The sequence below is a fragment of the Patella vulgata genome, chromosome 3, assembly GCF_932274485.2.
Source record: "Patella vulgata chromosome 3, xgPatVulg1.2, whole genome shotgun sequence".
Lineage (NCBI taxonomy): Eukaryota > Metazoa > Mollusca > Gastropoda > Patellidae > Patella > Patella vulgata.
This window is the reverse complement of record NC_065881.2, coordinates 8903916-8924607: the sequence shown is the minus strand read 5'-3', so window position 1 is coordinate 8924607 and position 20692 is coordinate 8903916. Positions and strand designations below refer to the sequence as shown.

General features: G+C 36.9%; 1 protein-coding gene across 2 annotated transcripts; it reads left to right on the top strand.

Moving 5' to 3' along the window:
* Positions 1 to 798: 798 nt before the first annotated feature.
* On the top strand, positions 799 to 19333 carry LOC126815907 (tRNA-dihydrouridine(20) synthase [NAD(P)+]-like). 2 transcript variants are annotated; one of them, XM_050542003.2, is made up of 14 exons: positions 799 to 915; positions 3924 to 4123; positions 5972 to 6063; positions 6168 to 6211; positions 6486 to 6546; positions 7661 to 7708; positions 8587 to 8652; positions 10900 to 11057; positions 11598 to 11763; positions 13630 to 13751; positions 14898 to 15062; positions 15958 to 16045; positions 17220 to 17293; positions 18321 to 19333. In XM_050542003.2, exons 2-14 carry the CDS (start codon positions 3961 to 3963, stop codon positions 18574 to 18576), a joined length of 1503 nt encoding a protein of 500 aa, XP_050397960.2. In that variant the 5' UTR covers positions 799 to 915; positions 3924 to 3960; the 3' UTR covers positions 18577 to 19333. The 2 variants fall into 2 exon arrangements, with proteins under 2 accessions (XP_050397960.2, XP_050397961.1); XM_050542004.2 differs by having other exon boundaries at positions 15958 to 16102; positions 18321 to 18359.
* The last annotated feature ends 1359 nt before the right edge of the window (positions 19334 to 20692 follow it).

The window sequence follows — 20692 nt, the reverse complement described above, 5'->3', positions numbered from 1 at the left end:
GGTTACAGGTGAAGTACGGTAGTCTACAATGATAGATTGATTGGTCCGATTGGAGAATTTTGCCCAGACAAGATTTTTTTTTTTTTTTTTTTTGGCGTTCATTCAATTGTGTACACGTGATAGACCCCAGTAAGTTTTAGGTATAATCCAAATGACCAGGCACACTCTCCGTGTCGTCCTTCCAGATAAAGGCGGGGTCGCATTAAAAATCCTGAAGGCTGAAAAGTGAAGGTTTTTATTTGGTCCACAAGACGACGTTCTTGTCTAGAGAGTCAGAAGTAAGCTAACTAGCTGTAGAGTCTGTCTTGATCGCTCGACTACCACTGCCTTCCCTCTGACAGTCATTCTGGAATTTTTAAGCTGCACTAGGCTGTGTTAATAATTAACTGGAATTTTTGCCATTGAAAACCTTGTGTATTGAAGGACATGCAAAATACGACTATTTGTATTTTATATTGACCGCTGTTGCAAACTTCTGATGGATTCCTCTTGAAACGACGCCCCCTGGTGACTAGTTTGTATACCGGATCAGACAATGCCTGCACAAATAATCAATACGGGTGATTTAATTTGTCAATTCAAAAGGGCATATTTTCATTAACCTGAACAAATAAAATTTTCGTATAGGTGGAACTGGAGAAACTTACATTCTTATTCACATACATTTTATTTTTAAAACCAAGACTGTGTTGTATTCCTAAAACTGTCCGTAAAAACAACGTTCGGTTTTGTAGAATTGATCGTTTAGTCTTTTTTGTCTCTTAGATTGCCAATGATTTTTCAGTCTGGGTAATCGTAGAATCCAATATGTCTGCGCCCATGTGTCTTTTTATGTAAACATTGAGATATTTTTTCTGTTCATTATATTTTATGGTGATACGTGCGACTCTGGGAGTGGAGGTATTTACGTTGTGTGTAGGTAATGGTGGCAAAGTAATTATACAGTATTTACTAGCTATTTTCATCAATATTTACTATTTTATTACATTTAAAATTAATCAATGCCACCAGACAATATCTTCAATATTTTATTGCTACTTTCTTTTTTCTCCGTTCACATTTTCGCTCACTTGAAATCACTTCACCAAAGTAACGTAATAATTTTGCATTGGTGAAATGATTAGAGGCACCCGTGGCTAAAAATAAAAACTAAACATCCAAATTGAAATATGCTAATGTTTGTGCATTCTTGGATCTAATGCAAGGGATGGCTGTTTCGTACTTAGTTCGTTCGTACCTCACATGAGCCGTTTCGTACTTAGTTCATTCGTACCTCACATGAGCCGTTTCGTACTTCACTTCGTACCTCAAATTGATTCGTACCTTTTCCTATGTTGATGAAATCAGATAAAAGAAATTGAAATAAAGGTGAAACGATTTGATCAAATCCAACGGCTACGCTAAATTTATATTACACAGCCTGTCCAATAGTAGTAATTCACATACATTTATACTAAAATTGCTTCAGCATTTCACTAAATTTACATCGGTTACGATCGAAAGCCATGTTCATGCAGTTGGGTTTCAATAACAGAATTACCCCGTGAGATGACCGTATATACGGTCCATGATATAACAGATCAAAGAAACGCATACGCCCATCTTCACACGTAGGCACCTTTTGGAGACTTAATTGCTGCGTTCTGTTTCTAGGCACAAATAACCCAACCAAATCAGAAAGCATGCAGTTTCATCTTACTATGAGTTAAATTGATTTTGGAATTCTTAGTATATCCAATCGTTTTTAATCGCTTTAACAACCACCAATCAGTTGTCGTCAATAATCACAACTCACTCAGCAGAATGGGTTCAATAATCAACCCCAGATTAAATACTTTTCAATCGTTTTTTAAACTGCTTTAACAATCACCAATCAACTGTCGTCAAAACTCACTGAGCAGAATGGGTTTGATAATCAACATCAGATTTAAAAGAAAGGCAGGTAATCGTTTATTATTTCAATTTCTTTCAACAACATATAGATTTATTTTAATTTCTTTCAATTCATTTCAACAATAGGAAAAGGTACAAATCAATTTGAGGTACAAATCTCGTGCATATTCTTATTCTGGTTCGGCATTTTCAATTTCTTTCAACAACAAAGGAAAAGGTACGAATCAATTTGAGGTACGAATGAACTAAGTACGAAACAGCCAGGTTACGAAACATCCTGCACCCAATGCAAGTATATTTTATTTTGTGTACTGGTGTACTATAAAACTGTGCAACAGAAATAAAAATAATAGTAAGCAGAAACTCTATCAATATTGATTTGATGTAGGTCAAAGTTCAAATCCAACAGGTTGCTTCTCGATTGCATCATGAAATAATTAAATTAAACATATCAATACATATTAATCAGTATTGGCGTGGTTTCGATTCCCCGGTTGTATGTGACAAGGAGTAGGGTCGCCTGTCCAACCTCATGGGTTTTCTCCGGGTCCTCCGGTTTACTCCCACTGCTATAGAAATGGTTCCACTACTGATGTCTTCCGCCTTACTCCAGCCACAGTAGTGGCTCGTCCCTATAGAGTTCCTTTGCGCAAGTTTTTTAGTGAAATCACTACAAAAAGGTTACTGGCCTATAGCTCCCGTAATTTACACACAAACTGACCCAAAACAGTAGTGCACCTAGTTTAACATATAATAAATCAATTCCTATTGAAATAAAGGTGAAGCCTTACCGCATAATTATATGATTTGATGAAACCCAACTGCTACGTGAAATTTCAACTGCCGGCTGGTGTCATGGCGGATTGTGTAATACGTCATTACAAGAAACATCGCTACGCAAATGTAGAACGCATAACCACGAAGAAAAACTGTTCGGTAACTATTTGAGTGGTCCAGTCTTCACTATTTGTCATAGAATTACTTATTCCAATACAAACTGTAATGATATGTGTTGACAATTGTGCGTTTGAACCTATTTGAACTTGCGTAAGGAGTCTTAGACTGTATCAATTGTAACGTTAAACACACAGTTTAACGTTACAAGTATAGTAACTACCACTGCTAAAGTCCCCTACGTGCAAGCGAATTATTGAAATAAAATTGAACCATGTGTTAGTCCTGAAATGACCTAGTTTGTGTCAAGTGGACGTTAAACCCCAAATCTCTCTCTCTTAAGAATGTGTAGTTATTTCTATAAATCTTTTAATAAAAATTGATGTTCATGAAACTGATGTGTTTTGATTCTAAATCCTAACAAATCAAACCAAATCAAATATTTTGGATCGATTAAGAATTTTATCATGTATTTGAAATCCAGTTTTGCTATGGTGTTATATTTTATAGAAATGCAGTCATAAAGTAATGGGTAATGTTTAAATTACTAAAATTGAGAAATTAGTTGTAAGGATTGGACAATGGTAATGTTATTAATTATGTAATGACCCCTGCTCTTTAATGGGGATGTACAGTAAATATGAAATATATTTTCAGAAAATTGTTTTTTTCTTGTCAGATTTTTATAGACAAATTATTGCATCATGTTGATTAGGATATCAAAGTCTGTAGATCATGGTGATACATCGACTGTACAGTCCATGGGTTCCATGTCGGCCATATATGTCGGTCAAGACTGAGGGCTATGAAAAATGACCGAAACTAGATCTGACCATTTCGTTCCATTTGCACGCTGGAAAAATGGCACATTTTTGAAAAATGACAATTTCCAAACATGGCTAAGATCGACCTCTGCTATGTCACTATAAAAGTTTACGGCCTGTTCAGAATAATGCACACATATAGAAGCCACATTAGAATCTGATGATTGGTGTTATAGAGAGGTATACATAGTTGCAATAGATTATACCGAGTGTTGTGTTGATAATTAATGATGAGTGTCTGGTAGTAGAACAATATGAAATTTGCTCTTGCTAATTCATTTTCAGAAAATTAATTTAATTTTAACTTTTCAGATTTTTATAGGTTAACTATTGCATCATTTTGATTAGGATGTCGAAGTCTTTAGATTATGATAATAAACTTATCTTGGCACCAATGGTAAGAATCAACCACCTGCCAACACGGTTATTAGCACTAGAATATGGGGCTGATATTGTTTATTCTGAAGAAATAATTGATTTTAAAATTTTAACTTCAAGACGCAGAGAAAATGGTAAGTGTTATTGTTTTTAATGTTCTTCGTTTTGTATATATTGTTCTGTAAGTTTCAGGGGTGTTGGATGGTCAAATGGTTAGCACGCGCGCTGTATCATACGGTCTGTCATTGAGTCAACTGGCAGGGGTTTCGATTCCCCGGTTGTATGTGACATGGAGTAGGGTCGCCTGTCCAAACTCGTGGGTTTTCTCTGGGTCCTCCGGTTTCCTCCCACTGCTAAAGACCTCTACGCACAAGCGAATTATTGAAATAAAATTGAACCATGTGTTAGTACCGAAATGACTTGGTTTGTGTCGACTGGACGTTAAACCCCATTTCTCTCTCTCTCTCTCTCTGTAAGTTTCAATAGACCTTTTTGGTTTTCAGTGTATGTATAGTGTATGCTTGTCTTCATTAGCGACCTCATGGGTTTTCTCTGTTTTCCTCCCACAGCTAAAGACCACTACATGCAAGTGCATTATTTAAATAAAATTGAACCATATGTTTGTTTGTCCGGAAATGACCTAGTTTGTGTTGAGTGGATGTTAAACTCCATTTCTTTCTCTCTCTCATCTATTAATTAGCCCAGTCAGTGCTGAACAATAATACATTAGACCCCATTCCATTACAGAACAATAATACATTAGACCCCATTCCATTACAGAACAATAATACATTAGACCCCATTCCATTACAGAACAATAATACATTAGACCCCATTCCATTACAGAACAATAATACATTAGACCCCGTTGGCTAAGTGGGTAAGACGCTGGCTCGCTAGCCTGGAGGTCGGGTGTTTGATCCCTGCATTGGCAGAGAAAGTTCATCCAGATTTTCCGGCGTGGTTTCCCCTTGTCAGTGATGCAGGACGGAGGGCCTGACAAGGACAGCTGTCTAGTCGTTCGGGCAAAATTTGGGACGAAAAACCGAGGTCCCATGTACATACATGTATTGGCGTGCACGTAAAAGATCCCTTGGCAGTTGGAATTGGATATAAGAGTAGGCCGTAGCGCCGCTGCCCAGGAAAATTTCCCTCATAGCACACTGTATGGCATATGCCCGTCTTCATTAGCCCAGGTTAGGAGCAGAACAGTAGGACGTTAAACCCCATTTCATTTCATTTCCATTACAAATGCAGTAACAAATCTGCCCAAAAGCAATAGCCTACTTATCTGACACCCAATATGGACAAAAAAATGTCCCTTTTCCTCTTATTGACCTTTAAATAAGAGGTGTCTGGAAAAATAAATTTACTCATAGAATTCTCAGAATATAATAATGACATGAATTTACTTGTTTCACCTTGTAGAACTTTTTGAATGCCCGGACGACAAAAGTTATCATGTAATCTTTATGAAATTGATATCAGTGTCTTGTAAATGCTCCCATATCCTACAAAAGAACAAATATGTGACTGACAACACCCGTTGATCCCTTGGATGCTTTAGTTACTGTGGGTGTATGTTTTGTTGCCTGGCAACCTATCTTTCTTAGTGTGAAAGTTTTTATTCAATTGTTGATAAATTTTCATATTTATAGAGGAGGTTGGGTGTTCGATCCTTGCATTGACCAAGAAAGTTCATCAAGATTTTCCCTTGTCAGTGCTGCAGGACAAGAGGGCCTGAAAAGAACAGCTGTCTAGTCATTCGGATGGCACGAAAATCCTAGGTCCCGTGTTTACATTGATATGCACATAAAAGATTCCTTGGCAGTTGGAATTCAATATAAGAGTAGGCCATAGTGCTGTTGCCCGGGCAATATTTCCCTCATAGCACACTGTATGGTGTATGCCCATCTTCATTAGCCCAGTTGGAGTAGAACAGTAGGACGTTAAACCCCATTTCATTTCATTTATATTTGTAGAAATACTTGGTACTGTTGATTACGAGTTACCAGATGGAACGGTCATATTTAGAACATGTCCAAAAGAAGAAGGAAGACTTGTTTTTCAACTGGTATATAATTTTTTTTTAATATTTCATTCAAAATAAGTTTTTTTTAATGTTTCACAACCTATGGTGAGAATACTAACTCTAATTGTATTTTTTGTATATTATAGGGAACAGCTGATGCAAAGAGAGCCTTAAAAGCAGCACAAAAATTGTAAGTTATTTGAACAAGGGAGATGGATATGCTAGTGAAAATGAAAATTCCAAGTTTGTTTTTTTCTGTGTTGAAGCTGCTGATTCTGAATTCAATATACAAGAGTAGGCCATAACACCACTGTCCGCGCAAAATTTCACACATAGCACACTGTATGCATATGCCCATCTTCATTAGCTCAGTCTGAGCAGAATGGTAGAACGTTAAACAACATTTCATTTCTGTTCAGAGCAGAACAGTAGAAGGTTAACATTTCATTTGTATTGTTTTATAGAGAAAATGATATTACAGTTTTAGATGTTAATATGGGATGTCCACAACCATTTTCGTTACAGGTGAGTCACTATATAAAATTAACTTATACTTATATAATATCCAAATGATGTGTGATATTATATTTATATATCACCCAATAATACATTCTATAGTAGATATCGCTTGTGTGATAAATTTCATAACCTACTGCGATATCTCCTTAGGAGATATCGTTTCACATGAAACTACTTTTTTTTTTATTTTCAAAGAACAGTTCATTATTTATTCAAAATAACTTCTTTCTCATTAAAAAGGAACTATTTTTATTTAATTGACTTTCATGGAAACACTGGGTCAATATAAAGGACTTTGTGTTGATATTTTTTGACATCAAAAAAGATGAGTAGGAGATTTTATTTATCACCCAATCCCTTCTTACATGCACAAATCAATCAATATAATTCTTTGCTATAGATTTCACTTTTACTTTATTGACTTATATTGATATTTTTGTATATCAAAAAAGACTGGTAGGAGATTCTCTATTTATATATGTATATATTGTGACTGTTGTCTATTTGTTTGTCTATGTAACTTAATATTTCCAAACACTGATTGGTGATTAAACTTACTTGGACCCTTGCATCCTCGGTTTCCCCATGAATATGGTTATCTACCCTTAAAAATCGAACGTGAAACGAAGGCCATTTCTTTAGTAAAACTGGTTTGTAAACTGTTTTTTGATTGGTTGTAGACTTTAGCTACAATCAAGGCCAGGGCAGATAATTTGAAATCGTAGAAACCCAATGGATTAACCCAGAGTATAGTGGAGTAGAACGGATTGAGACCACTGGAGAAACCGAGAATGGTGCTCTCGTTGAAAAACACTAATTGCCAAATCTTTGAATGATAGTAGCAAGTTACATAATGTCTTTTTAATATTCAAGGGTGCCCCCCCCCCTAAAAAAGAACCCATGCAAATTTTATTAAATCATACAAAGGTCGAGCAAAGGTTGACCAAGGGGTAGACTATTGTTCCAATATTTCATGCACAAAGTCAACTTGTATACCCTCAAAAAGAATAGAAGAAAAATTAAAATTAACAGTTTTATTCAAAGACTTGTGTTTTCGGGGGGGGGGGGGGGGCACCTTGTATAATGTCTAAAAAAGAAATTTTTATTTTTTATTTTCCAGGGTGGTATGGGAGCAGCTTTATTAACAAAACCTGAAAAAGTTCATGATGTAAGTTCTATGAGATAGGTAACGATTTTACTTTGATAACCTGCTGTTTGATTGATCAATAAAAGGATAATAACCAATCTGTTTGAAGTTCAGATGGTAACGATACAATAGGATTATGATTAAATGACAATATTGGTGTCAGTCATTATCACAGGTGGTAACGATACAATAGGATTATGTTTAAAGGTTAATATTGGTGTCAGTCATTATCACAGATAGTAATGATACATTAGGATTATGGTTAAAGGACAATTTTGGTGTCAGTCATTATCACATATGGTAACGATATAATAGGATTAGGTTTAAAGGATAATATTGGTGTCAGTCATTATCACAAATGTGATAGAACTGGTTAACCACATTCAAAATATAATGTGATAGAACTGGTTAACCACATTTAAAATATAATTTTAACGCAGGCATCATTGCTGGCCGAATGGTTAGTATGTGCGCGCTGTATCATAAGGTCTGTCATTGAGTCGACTGGCGTGGTTTCGAATCCCCGGTTGTACATAACAAAGAGTAGGGTCGCCTGTGCAACCTCATGGGTTTTCTCCGGGTCATCCTATTTCCTCCCACTGCTAAAGACCTCTACGTGCAAGCGAATTATTGAAATAAAATTGAACCATATGTTCGTCCCGAAATGACCTAGTTTGTGTCAAGTGGATGTTAAACCCCATTTCTCTCTCTCTCTCATTCGTGCTCTTTATCTTTTATCATAAAAATAAATTTTGCTGTTGGGCAGTTGTCTGGTCTATCACATGTTAAGTAACATCTATTGTGTCTTAAGAAAACCATTCTGTACGGTTATTAGTGCTTTCAGAGTGCTTATGTTTTGTTTATCGTAGCCGAGACTATTACATGTATTATATTTTCAGATTTTAAGTACGTTAGTCAAAGGATTAAAAATTCCAGTTTCTTGTAAAATACGCATTCTCCCTAAGGTAAGGGTTAGATCATTATTTTAAGGAGAAACTATGAATAGGAAAATTAATCAATATCATGTTAACAGCTTTGTATGATATAGAATTGACCTTTCACGTAATTATTTTAAGCTGGGGATTTTATGTTATAGAAAATAGACCTCGTCATGAATGTGGCTGGACACAATGTTACCAATATAATGTATCTCTTAAGGGTGTTGAGTAGTCTAAGATACGCACTAACTTTTCAACACCAATCTTATTAAGACTTGTTCCATGTGTAAAATAACCCAGAGGACATATAACAGTCCGACCGTTAGTTGTGTAATAATAGAGATACAAACGGAAAGAAGGTTTCCCCGACCTAGATCAGTTCTTGAATAAATTATGATGTCATATACATCGTTGACATCATCCTCTGTAAACAATCATGGCCGTGTCCAGCAGTAGTTTCACACTGGACCATTCACGTCTATCTGGATATGACGTCAGAAAGAATTCCTTCTAAGACACGATTATCCAGGGTTACCATCTATTGCGATTGGAACGTGGCTGAATTTCATTTTTTGATGGTCGATGACGGCTATTTTTTAATGAATAAAATGATTTTTAGAGCGGCCGAGTAGTGCTCGAAGTAGATATTTAATTTTTACGTCTGAATTTTTGTATTTTAAAACTTTTTGTGGACATATTCAAGAGAGAGAGGGAGAAATGGGATTTAACGTCCACTCGACACAAACTAGGTCATTTCGGGACTAACATATGGTTTAATTTTATTTACATAATTCGCTTGCGCGTAGGGGTCTTTAGCAGTGGGAGGAAACCGGAGGACCCGGAGAAAACCCACAAGGTTGGACAGGCGACCCTACACCTTGCCACGTACAACCGGGGATTCGAAACCACGCCAGTCGACTAAATGACACACTTTATGATACAGCGCGCGCACGCTAACCATTCAGCCATCCAACCCCCCGGACATATTCAAAGAATTAACCCAAAATGACAAAATCCCGTTTGAAGGCAAATAATGAAGAACGATTTTAAAATACTTTGAGTTAATATTTTTTAACATTTTTTGGTGTCGATATCGATATCTCTTTTTAGCATGTACTAATAGAATTTCAAGAAAACTTATCATTTTTTTGCGTTTTCATGGATACCAGACAAACCACAGCCTATAGTCAAAAATTGACCAGTGGCTTTTTTGGACTTGCTATTAGCATTGTTCATGCCAAATTTAAAGAAAATCCATGCAGGCATAACTGAGAAAATTTGACTTTTATTGTCATCGGCACCCTTTATTATCATGCTTTTGGGCCAAGTTTGGAACATAGTTGGTAAATATAATTGGTATTTTTTGGGTGATTAATATGTAGTTTATCACCCAAAATAACAAAAAATGTCAAATCTTATCAACAAAAATTACAGTGCTGGCTTAAATATGTGCATTTTAGACTGCTCAACGCCCTTAACATTTCTTAAGATCCGACGTACACATACAAGAACGCTTGACAGTTGGAATTAGAGATAAGAGTAGGTCGTAGTGCAGCTGTCCAGGCAAAATGGCGTATGCCCACCCAGTCAGTGCATAAAAGTAGGATGTTAAACCTCATTTCGAATAATTACAGTTAGAAGATACTATAAAATTGGTTAAAGGGCCAATCCCGGTAATATTTTGGAGAATAAAACTGCTTAATTTTGTGTTAAAATTCCTTAACATCCCCTACCTAAGGGCCGAGCAATTAACTCAATATATGTGATACGTTTTCAAACAATTTAAACGCGAGAGTCTTAATCTGGAAATGGAGATCGGTGTCCCAAGCTGTATTATGCAGTGTCTGGATAAACCAGACATTTATTTTATAAAAATAACGTGTAGGTGAAATTTACCTTTCGTTATCAAGTACAGCACATGGGTCATTCACTGTATAGACCTCTAAAGGAACGGGAATCGATTATCAGGTCAACCAACGAAAACATTGATCCGAAATCTTAAAAAGGTTACGTGTGCGGATAAGCAGTTTTGACGTTCACGTCCAAACGACTCAAAATTTTGAGCTGAAATTTTGGGACAAGGTAAATACACCATCCCTCTATATTTTGGGGCATAAATTTTATACTTACTCTGATTTTTATTTTTGAGACGCTGTTCAAATTGGTATAGTCCTTTTAAATCAATAAAATATAACAATGTTACTGTTATAATTACAGTTAGAAGATACAATAAAACTAGTTAAACTAATCAAATTGTTACTGTTATAATTACAGTTAGAAGATACTATAAAACTGGTTAAACTAATAGAAAGTACTGGAGTATGTGCTATAGCTGTACATGGTAGAACTATAGATGAACGACCACGTCATGCAAACCAAAATCATATTATAAAAGCCATAAAACAGGCTGTTAAAATACCTGTTATTGCAAAGTAAGTTTAAAAGAAAGTGAGGGGCTGGTGGAAGGTCTGTCATTGAGTCAACTGCTGTGGTTTCGATTCCCCGTTTGTACGTGACAAGGAGTTTGGTCACCTGTTCAATCGCGTGGGTTTTCTCGGTTTCCTCTCCCACTGCTAAAGACCCCTACACGCAAGTGAATTATTGAACCATATGTTAGTCCCAAAATGGCATAGTTTGTGTCAAGTGGACGTTAAACCCAATTTCTCTCTCTCTCTATTCTGGCAAGTTTCATGCAAAACATTTGTCCGCCTTGGTGGAAGCAGACATTAACCCCGCTCTCTCTCTCTCTCTCTCTCTCTCTCTCTCTTTCTCAGGTTAAGATTACCTCAGTATCAACCCCTAATGACTTTACAGAAGGTTGATATGGGGAATAACCACCTTAAAACATGAATAGTTGCTATGGGAGATATAATGTGTGTAATGTTTGATATAGTTTGTGTTATGTTTGATATAATGTGTGTAATGTTTGATATATAAACCATAAACCATTTTTTTCTGAATGTTATTTTCAGTGGTGGTTCTAAAGAAATTCTATGTTATGAAGATATAGCTAAGTTTAAAGAAGAAACTGGTGCTGATTCTGTTATGATAGCTCGAGCTGCTGAATGGAATCCATCTATATTTAGAAAAGAAGGGAAATTACCTATTGTAGATGTCATCAAACAACATGTTAGATATGTACGTTTTCTTTAAACCATTCTTATCCTTAAAGATACGTTATGTAAGATTTAGATAAATAGCTAGCCATTCTTGTTATAATAGTTCAAAAATAGATAATGTAAAATGAATAATTTGAAAATTTCATTCAAATTACTCTATTGCGAACGAAGATATTAGCCTTTGAAGTTTTGACAAGACGTGTGTAATAATTTCAACCAATGTACTGGTTGTTTGAAGCTACATCTCTCTCCTCCATTTTTAGATTAAATCAAAATATGGCTGAACTGTTCTAATCTATTTAATATCGGAGAAATGTGATGCCTGGATAAGTCTAATTAATAATTTAGAAAACATTTCAGGCCTAAAGATTTAGCTCTTGCATAATGTATATTTAAACATGCATTATGCAAGAGCTAAATCTGCAAATATTGCAGGTCTTAATTAGACATTTATTAACAAAACAAGACCATAATCAACCATGGCATCTGATACTCGAGATTTTAACTAGATTAGAACGGTTCGCCATTTAAAAATTTAATTTAAAAATGGGAAAGCGAGGCTAAGTCTCAAATATACCAGTGCCCTGTTACCACAATGCACACGTCTTGTCAAAACTACAAACAGTGTAATTTGGCTCTTAATGAAGTAATTTGAATTAAATTTTCAATATTTTCATTTTACATTATCTAATTCTTACATAATGTATGTTTACTATTCTGTTTCACAGCTCTTGCAATTTGTTAAAACTATTCTTGTCCTGTTTAAAGGATTTTCCGGCGTGGTTCTCCCTTGTCAGTGATGCAGGACGAAGGGGCTGACAAGGAAAGCTGTCTAGTCGTTCGGATGGGACGAAAAACCGAGGTCCCGTGTACACATTGGCGTGCACGTAAAAGATCCCTTGGCAGTTGGAATTCGATATAAGAGTAGGCCGTAGTGCCGCTGTCCGGGCAAAATTTCCCTCATTAGCCCAGGTTAGAAGCAGAACAGTAGGACGTTAAACCCCATTTCATTTCATTTCATTTCTGTTTAAAGGAGCTAAATCTCTTAACTCAATATTTTTCATATTATTCGAATTTAAAAACACAAATTAAAATTGAATATTGATCAATTTCAATCAATATTGCTGTGAAACTTTAGAATCCTAATATCCAATATTTAAGACAGAATTAACATTTTATAATCAGAACATGTGTCGGGTACCCTAAGGTTTTGGATGCCATTTTGTAATGAACAATTAATTAGTAAAGGCTGATTCACAAACGACAAAATAATAAAATAAAAATCGTGTAAGCAGGCATAAGCGACTGCTGTTCACTTATTTGACCAAACATAATTGATTACAAATTTTATTTTTCAAAAATTGAATACAAATCACTTTATATACATTCATATTACATTAATATGTACTTTTAGAACCATTTTCGTCTATTTTAAATTAAGGTTTAAAAAAAATAGAGTTGTATGCCTTTTAAAACACAGCTCCTATTTCTTTTTTTTTTAAAGTAAAGTTCAATTTTTTTTACATTACTTGTCTTCACTACACCTGGATCTGGAAGAGTTGTTAAATAACCTACATTCTAAGGGATTAACCAATCAAATGGTCTGTTGAGTCAAGTTCTTGTCGTCTAGCATGCGGAACTATGGGTAGACATTTGCAGCGAGAGCAAACAAAGCAAAAGTTGTATTTCCCATTTGAAAGACCAGAGCTGATTGATTAATGCAATAGGGTCAAAAGCAGCTTGTATGACCCCTGATGTTACCTCCCACTACAACTGGCCAGTAGTGGAGGCCATTGAAAGTATAAAAAAACGAGACCAAATATAGATCTGTATTTTAATCAGATTGATCCAGTGTGATTATAATTCTGTGATTTTGTTTTTTCAGGCCTTAAAGTACGATATAAATGCTATCAGTGCCAAATACTGTATACTACAAATTATGCACACTTCAATGGACATGGCTGAAGGTCAACCAATGTTAGATTGTAAACATATGGTGGAAATCTGGTATGTAAAACCATGGTTCCATGTGACCAAAATATTGGCATTTACTTGGATGCCTCCTAGAGAGGGAGATAGAAAAATTGGGTTTAACATATGTTTCAATTTTATTTCAATAATTTGCTTGCACGTATGGGTTTTTACCAGTGGGAGGAGATATTTCGGCACGGTTTCCCCTTGTCAGTGGCGCAAGACGGAGGGCCTGGCAAGTACAGAGTCTAGTCATTCGGATAGGACAGAAAAACAAGGCCCTGTCTTCGTTAGCCCAATCAGTTTCATTTAAAACCATGTTTTAGCATGTGTCGATGTGTCCAAAATCTTGGCAAGGATAAACAAATCTGGTAATAATCAGAAAGTGTCACTTGAGAAATATTAGTAGTGTCCCTGTGGTTAATGAACTGCTATACATCAAAGATTCGGATTTCGGGAGCAACATATGGTTGAATTTTATTTCAATAATTCGCGTGCGTGTAGGGGTCTTTAGCAGTGGGAAGAAACTGGAGGACCCGGAGAAAACCCATGAGGTTGGACAGGCGACCCTACTTCTTGTCACGTACAACTGGGGAATCGAAGCCATGCCAGTTGACTCAATGACAGACCTTATCATACAACACCCACGCGCCAACCATTTGGCCATCCAACCCCCTACCCTCCCCTAGAGAAAGAGAGAGAGAGAGAAATGGGGTTTTACATCAGGTTCAATTTTATTTCAATAATTTGCTTGCGCATATGGGTTTTTACCAGTGGGAGGAAACCAGAGAACTCGGAGAAAACCCACAGGGTTAGGCAGGCAACCCTACTAAAGTACCTCAGGATATTCCGACACTGTTTGAACTTGTCGGTGGTGCAGGACGGATCGTCTGGCGATTACAGTGTCTAGTCAGTCACTGCCCAAAAAAGTTGGACGTTAACCCCCATTTAATTTCATTTAAAAATGGGGGTGTTGGGTGACGGAATGGTTAGGTCTGTCATTGAGTCAACTGACATGGTTTTGATTCCCTGGTTGTATGTGACAAGGAGTAGGGCCGTCTGTCCAACCTCACAGGTTTTCTCCAGGTCCTCCGGTTTCCTCCCACTGCTAAAGACCTCCCCTGATGACAATGAAAAATAAGGTTGAATGTGTTAACGACTTTCAGGTCATTTATTTTTCAGTGATATATGGAAAATGGAAGATGAATTTAAAGCAACTCAGGAATTACTAACGAAAAAGAGAGAGGAGGAAATGGAGGAAGAAAGTCATAGAAATAATATGGTGGCAAAAAGATTAAAATCGGAGGATGGATCAATTTTAATACGACTTCCTGTTAGATTTACTAAGTAAGACATTGAAATGAAATAAAATGTAATTAAATGGGGTTTAGCGTCCTACTGTTCTGCTCCGAACTGGCCTAATGAAGACATACACCATACAGTGTGCTATGAGGGAAATTTTGCCCAGACAGCGACACTGTGGCCTACTCTAATATCGAATTCCAACTGTCAAGGGATCTTTTACGTGCACAGCAATGTGTACATGGCACCTCGGTTTTTTGTACCATCCGAACGACTAGACAGCTGTCCCTGTCAGGCCCTCCGTCCTGCATCACTGACAAGGGAGAACCACGCTGGAAAATCTGGATGGAACACTGAAATGAAATGGGGTTTAACGTCCTACTGTTCGGCACTGACTGGGGTACGTCCTACACTTATATCGAATTTCTGCTGTCAAGGGTTCTTTTACGTGCACACCGATGTATACACTGGACCTTGGTTTATCGTACCATCCGAACAACTATTCATTGTCCCTTTGTCTAATCTAGATGCTATTCTATTAATGACATATTCAAACTAATATCTATCAAAAGTTTATTTAACATTAGCTCAAATCCCTCTCAAAACATTTTAATCTCAAGAAAACTACTCTATGCCACATGAATCTATTTTAAGAAGCCTTGTTTGTCACATGACTTGATTGAGGGAAAATCCATATTCACCTTGTATTGGTCGTAAAGCAATCCATTTATTATAAATTTCAACTTCTCTTTCTGCCATGTTGGAGTCGGGTTGTTCATTGCTTTTGTGCATCTGATTTGTTAAAAAAAAATTGTTATTTTTCTAGAGCCAACTACAGCAAGTTTTACTATTTTATTTGCAGTCCATGTTTTTATTTCTTTGTATACCGCTATATATTTAATATCATACATTTCTGTTCCATTATGTTCTATTTTTCTAGAGCCAACTATCCAACTGATATGTCACCAAAACAGCACTTACATGTTAGATGTATGAAAAACCATGAAAAGGCTCCACCATATAAAACCGTAAGATCAATAATTTAAAACTACACACACCACGAAAAGGCTCAACCATATAAAACTGTAAGATCAGTAATTTAAAACTACACACAGCAATGTACTCTATACTCAAACAGAGAGAATTGGGGTTTAACGCACACTCGACACAGACTAGGTCATTTCGGGACTAACATACAGATCATTTTTTTTTCACTTAAAAGCGGGGATTCGAAACCACACCAGTTGACTCAATGACAAATCTTCTGGTTTCAAGTGCACATGTTAAACCACAAGGTCACTGTATAAAGGGGCATAACTCCTGCACATTTTCCTCAAGACCATATTATCTCCCCTTAGGCCACAATGTAACCATCCAAGATAGTTGTTTTGTTTTTTGGGGGATCCTTGATTAAATGTTTGAAAATTGATTTCTCTCAATCCCCAAAAATAGTGTCAATGGCGTGAAAAGGGGGACATAACTCCTGCACATTTTCTGCAATACCATATTATCTCCCCTTACACCACAATGTAACCATCCAAGATAGTTACATTTTTTTTTTTACATTGGGGATGCTTGATTAAACGTTCGAAAATTGATTTCACTCAATCCCCCAAAAAGTGTCAATGGCGTCAAAAGGGGTTTTTCAGCCTATAATGTATCTACCGACTGCATTAGAAAATATCTTGATCAACCATGACAGCTGAAAAATATTTGTTTTATTAAAATATGTCACAATTCTACTCACAACATGTCAGTTGTCGGGACTAACAGAACTGTGACAAGACTGAATTCTGCATCTCACGGTTGCAATTCTGTCAATTTGGGATGTGGTTAGGACAAAATAATAAGGCCAGCTCAATTTTTCGTCAAAGGTCACGAAATGTAAACAGGGCTAGCGCTAATCTCAACCCTAACTCTAACCCTGGACCTAGCCCTAATTCTTACCCTAACCCTAACCTTTGGGATGTTCCAGACTGACAATCAGGCATCCCAATTGGATGCAAGAATTATTATTATTTAAAGATTAGAATAGGATCTACATTATGAAAACTTGGATAAATTATGTAAAGGGGCATAACTCTTGCACCTTTTCCCCCCAGCCCATGTTATCTCTCCTGTTAGACCACATAACCAGGAATTATATTTAAAGCTTAGAAAGCATCTTCTTATAATTTGTATGTTTTATTTGGGTTCTTTCAGATACAAAGAGAAAGTGATCGACGTTTCAATAGTGTTCTTACATTTCAAGGTAGAAAATATACAACTCCATATTGGTAAGTATTTATTTTAAGCTGGGTATAAGGCAATGTATAGTTCTAGTTCAAAAATACCGTCACATATTGGTAAGTATTTATTTTAAGCTTGGTATAAGGCAATGTATAGTTCTAGTTCAAAGATACCGTCACATATTGGTAAGTATTTATTTTAAGCTGGGTATAAGGCAATGTATAGTTCTAGTTCAAAGATACCGTCACATATTGGTAAGTATTTATTTTAAGCTGGGTATAAGGCAATGTATAGTTCTAGTTCAAAGATACCGTCACATATTGGTAAGTATTTATTTTAAGCTGGGTATAAGGCAATGTATAGTTCTAGTTCAAAGATACCGTCACATATTGGTAAGTATTTATTTTAAGCTGGGTATAAGGCAATGTAAGTTCCAGTTCAAAGATACCGTCACATTATTTATAGAGGTACGCATGACCAGGGATCTTTAATTTACAATGGGAGGAAATAAGGAGGACTTGGAGAAAACCCATGAGGTTGGACAGGCGACCTTACTCCTTGTCACGTACAATCTGGGAATCAAAACCACACCAGTCGACTTCATGACAGAGGTGATGGTCTAAAGTGCATGTGTTGGACCATTTGGCCACTCCCTGACCCTTGGCTTTAGGAAAGAATAGGTCATTAAAATATTTCCCAGGTGGGTGGGTTAAACTTGAATCAAGATTATCCTCTGGCTATTTTGGGGGGTTGGATGGCCGAATGGTTAGCACATGCGCATTGTATCATAAGCTCTGTCATTGAGTCAACTGGCGTGGTTTTGATTCCCCGGTTGTACGTGACAAGGAGTAGGGTTGCCTGTCCAACCTCGTGGGTTTTCTCTGGGTCCTCCAGCTTCCTCCCACTGCTAAAGACACCTTGAATTGAATCATGTGTTAGTCCCAAAATGACCTACTTTGTGTCAAGTGAACATTGAACCCCATTTCTCTCTCTCCTCTGGCTATTCGTTTGAAATTTTGCGACTGCTTCTAAAATATTTTCCTTAAGATTACATACTCTGATTTCTTTTTCCAGGGAAAAGTCGAAACAGTTAGCAGAACAAGGAGCAGCTATAGCGTGTTTAATATCTTTAGGACTGGATGACGGAAGAGTCAATAATATAGAAGCAGAAGACGATGAACTGCGACGAAAATGGAAAGAATTAGTTTCTGATCAAAATCATAATAGTGATATTAAAAATGACACTTGTAACGAAATTAAAAACAATTTAGAAAAGACCAATGACAGTTCTAAAAGCGTGAAACCTGAAACAGCTGAAAATGTGACATGATAGTTGCCAACACTATTTTTATACGCCCACATTGAAATGTGGTCGTATATTGTCGTCGCCCCCGTCCGTCCGGCAGTCCGGCGTCCACAATTGCTTATGGACGCTCTAGAGGCTAACGTTAATATCTGATCGACTTTAAATTTATACACAGTGTTTAAGGTCTTGAGACGAAGAAGCCTATTGATTTTCAGCAATTTCCGATAATTACTGCCAGAGTTATGGCCCTTGATCACTTTGAAAAATCTTGTGGCGCTCTAAAGGCTAAAGTTATCATCCGCTTGACTTCAGATTGATACACAGAGTTTAAGATCTTGAGACGAACAAGTATATTGAATTTCAATGAATTTTTTGACTTGAACAGTTAAATCCATGATATTAAAAGCTTTGTATACAAAATGTTAGCATGGGGCAGAACTTTATAAAAACCAAACAAATTCTAATAGTTTTCTGATAATTACTTCGTGAGTTGTTGCCCTTAATCAGATTTTAGTGTATTATAAATGTTTCATTACCGAAAAAAGTAAAAATATGCGACAACTCTTGTTGACTGCCCAGAAGATTTAGCTGCTGTGGGCGTATGTTTCGTTGCCTGGCAACCTATTTTTTAATTATGCAAAAGACAGTTTTATTGATAAATATGAGATTTTACCAACTAAAGAAGGAATATATATTAAATTATTTTAACCAGAAATAAAATGAAACGGGTTTTAATGTCTTACTCTTCTTCATCAAGCAGGCTATTTCAATCTGATTAAAATACAGATCTATATTTCGTTCCATTTTTTTATACTTTAGATGACCACCACTAAATGAAGATCAGACCGATTGTAGTGGAAGGTCGATCAGAGGTCATACGAGTGGCTTTTGACCTTATGATGTCAGACATTGATTAATCAATCAGTGTTGACGTTTCTAGTAGTTTACTTAAAGTTCTGTGCACCTCACACCAAAAACTCACTGTAACAGACCGTTACATTGGCTAATACCTCACATCATCCAGAACGCAGGTTGTATAACAACTCTTCCAGATCCTAGTATAGTAAAGACAAGTAAAACGAAATTTTGAACTATACTATTCAAAAAAAGTAGGGGATATTTGATTTTTAAGTGTTATTAAAGTCACCTAATGAAACTGACGAAGAAACAAATGACAAAATGAAATGAAGTTCACATTCATCGATTTATTCCAAATGATCTTTAGACTAAGTAAGGCACAGACTGACCATTATAAGGGTAAAATGATACCCGGGGTCAAACAGCAAAGTTACCACAGCATCACAACCAAGTCAGTAACGGGTAAATCCTCCTCTGTTTGCCAAACAAGCATTGATCCGACGTGGCATACTCCTAATGAGACGTCTAAGGTCATTTTGGTCCAGATTGTCCCATTCCTGTTGCAACGCAGCAGCAAGTTCTTGGACATTGGCAGGACGTTGTTGACGTTGACGTAACCTCTGTCCAAGCATGTCCCAGACATGCTCGATGGGGGAGAGGTCGGGACTCAGTGCTGGCCAAGGTAATGTGGTGATGTTCTGTTGTTGGAGGTAACCTGTAACGATCCTGGCCCTGTGACATCTTGCGTTGTCATCCTGGAAGAAACGGCGGCCATGACGTCGTGCGAACGGCACAACATGGACTGCCAAGATGTTGTCCCGGTAGTACTGGCCTGTAACACGCCCTGCAACAACATGTAAAGCCGTTCTTCCAGCAACAGTGATGCCTCCCCACACCATAACAGAACCACCCCCAAATCGATCATGTCTGATGACGTTAACGTCTTGGAAGCGCTCGTTTCAACGACGCCACACCCTCCTACGTCTGTCCAAAAAATCAACAGTGAACCTTGACTCATCTGAAAACATCACATTGCTCCAGCGTCGATTATCCCAGTGTTGACGATCCCTACACCAACTACGTCTTGCCTGAATGTGATGATCTCTCAAACAAGGGATCACCCGAGGACGTCGGGCGCGAAGGTGACCCCTATGCAGTCGATTCCGAATCGTCTGGCCACTCACTCTCACACCAGTGTCTGTTTGAAGACGAGCGCTGATCTGATTTGCTGTGATGACAGATTGTGTATCACGGTATCTGGACCATAGCCTGCTTATGACAG

Coding starts and splice junctions, on each gene's coding strand:
- LOC126815907 (XM_050542003.2), top strand. CDS start 3,961: ATGTCGAAGTCTTTAGATTATGATAATAAACTTATCTTGGCACCAATG. Junction 11,764..13,629: donor TCAAACAACATGTTAGATAT/GTACGTTTTCTT, acceptor TTGTTTTTTCAG/GCCTTAAAGTACGATATAAA. Junction 15,063..15,957: donor CTTCCTGTTAGATTTACTAA/GTAAGACATTGA, acceptor CTATTTTTCTAG/AGCCAACTATCCAACTGATA.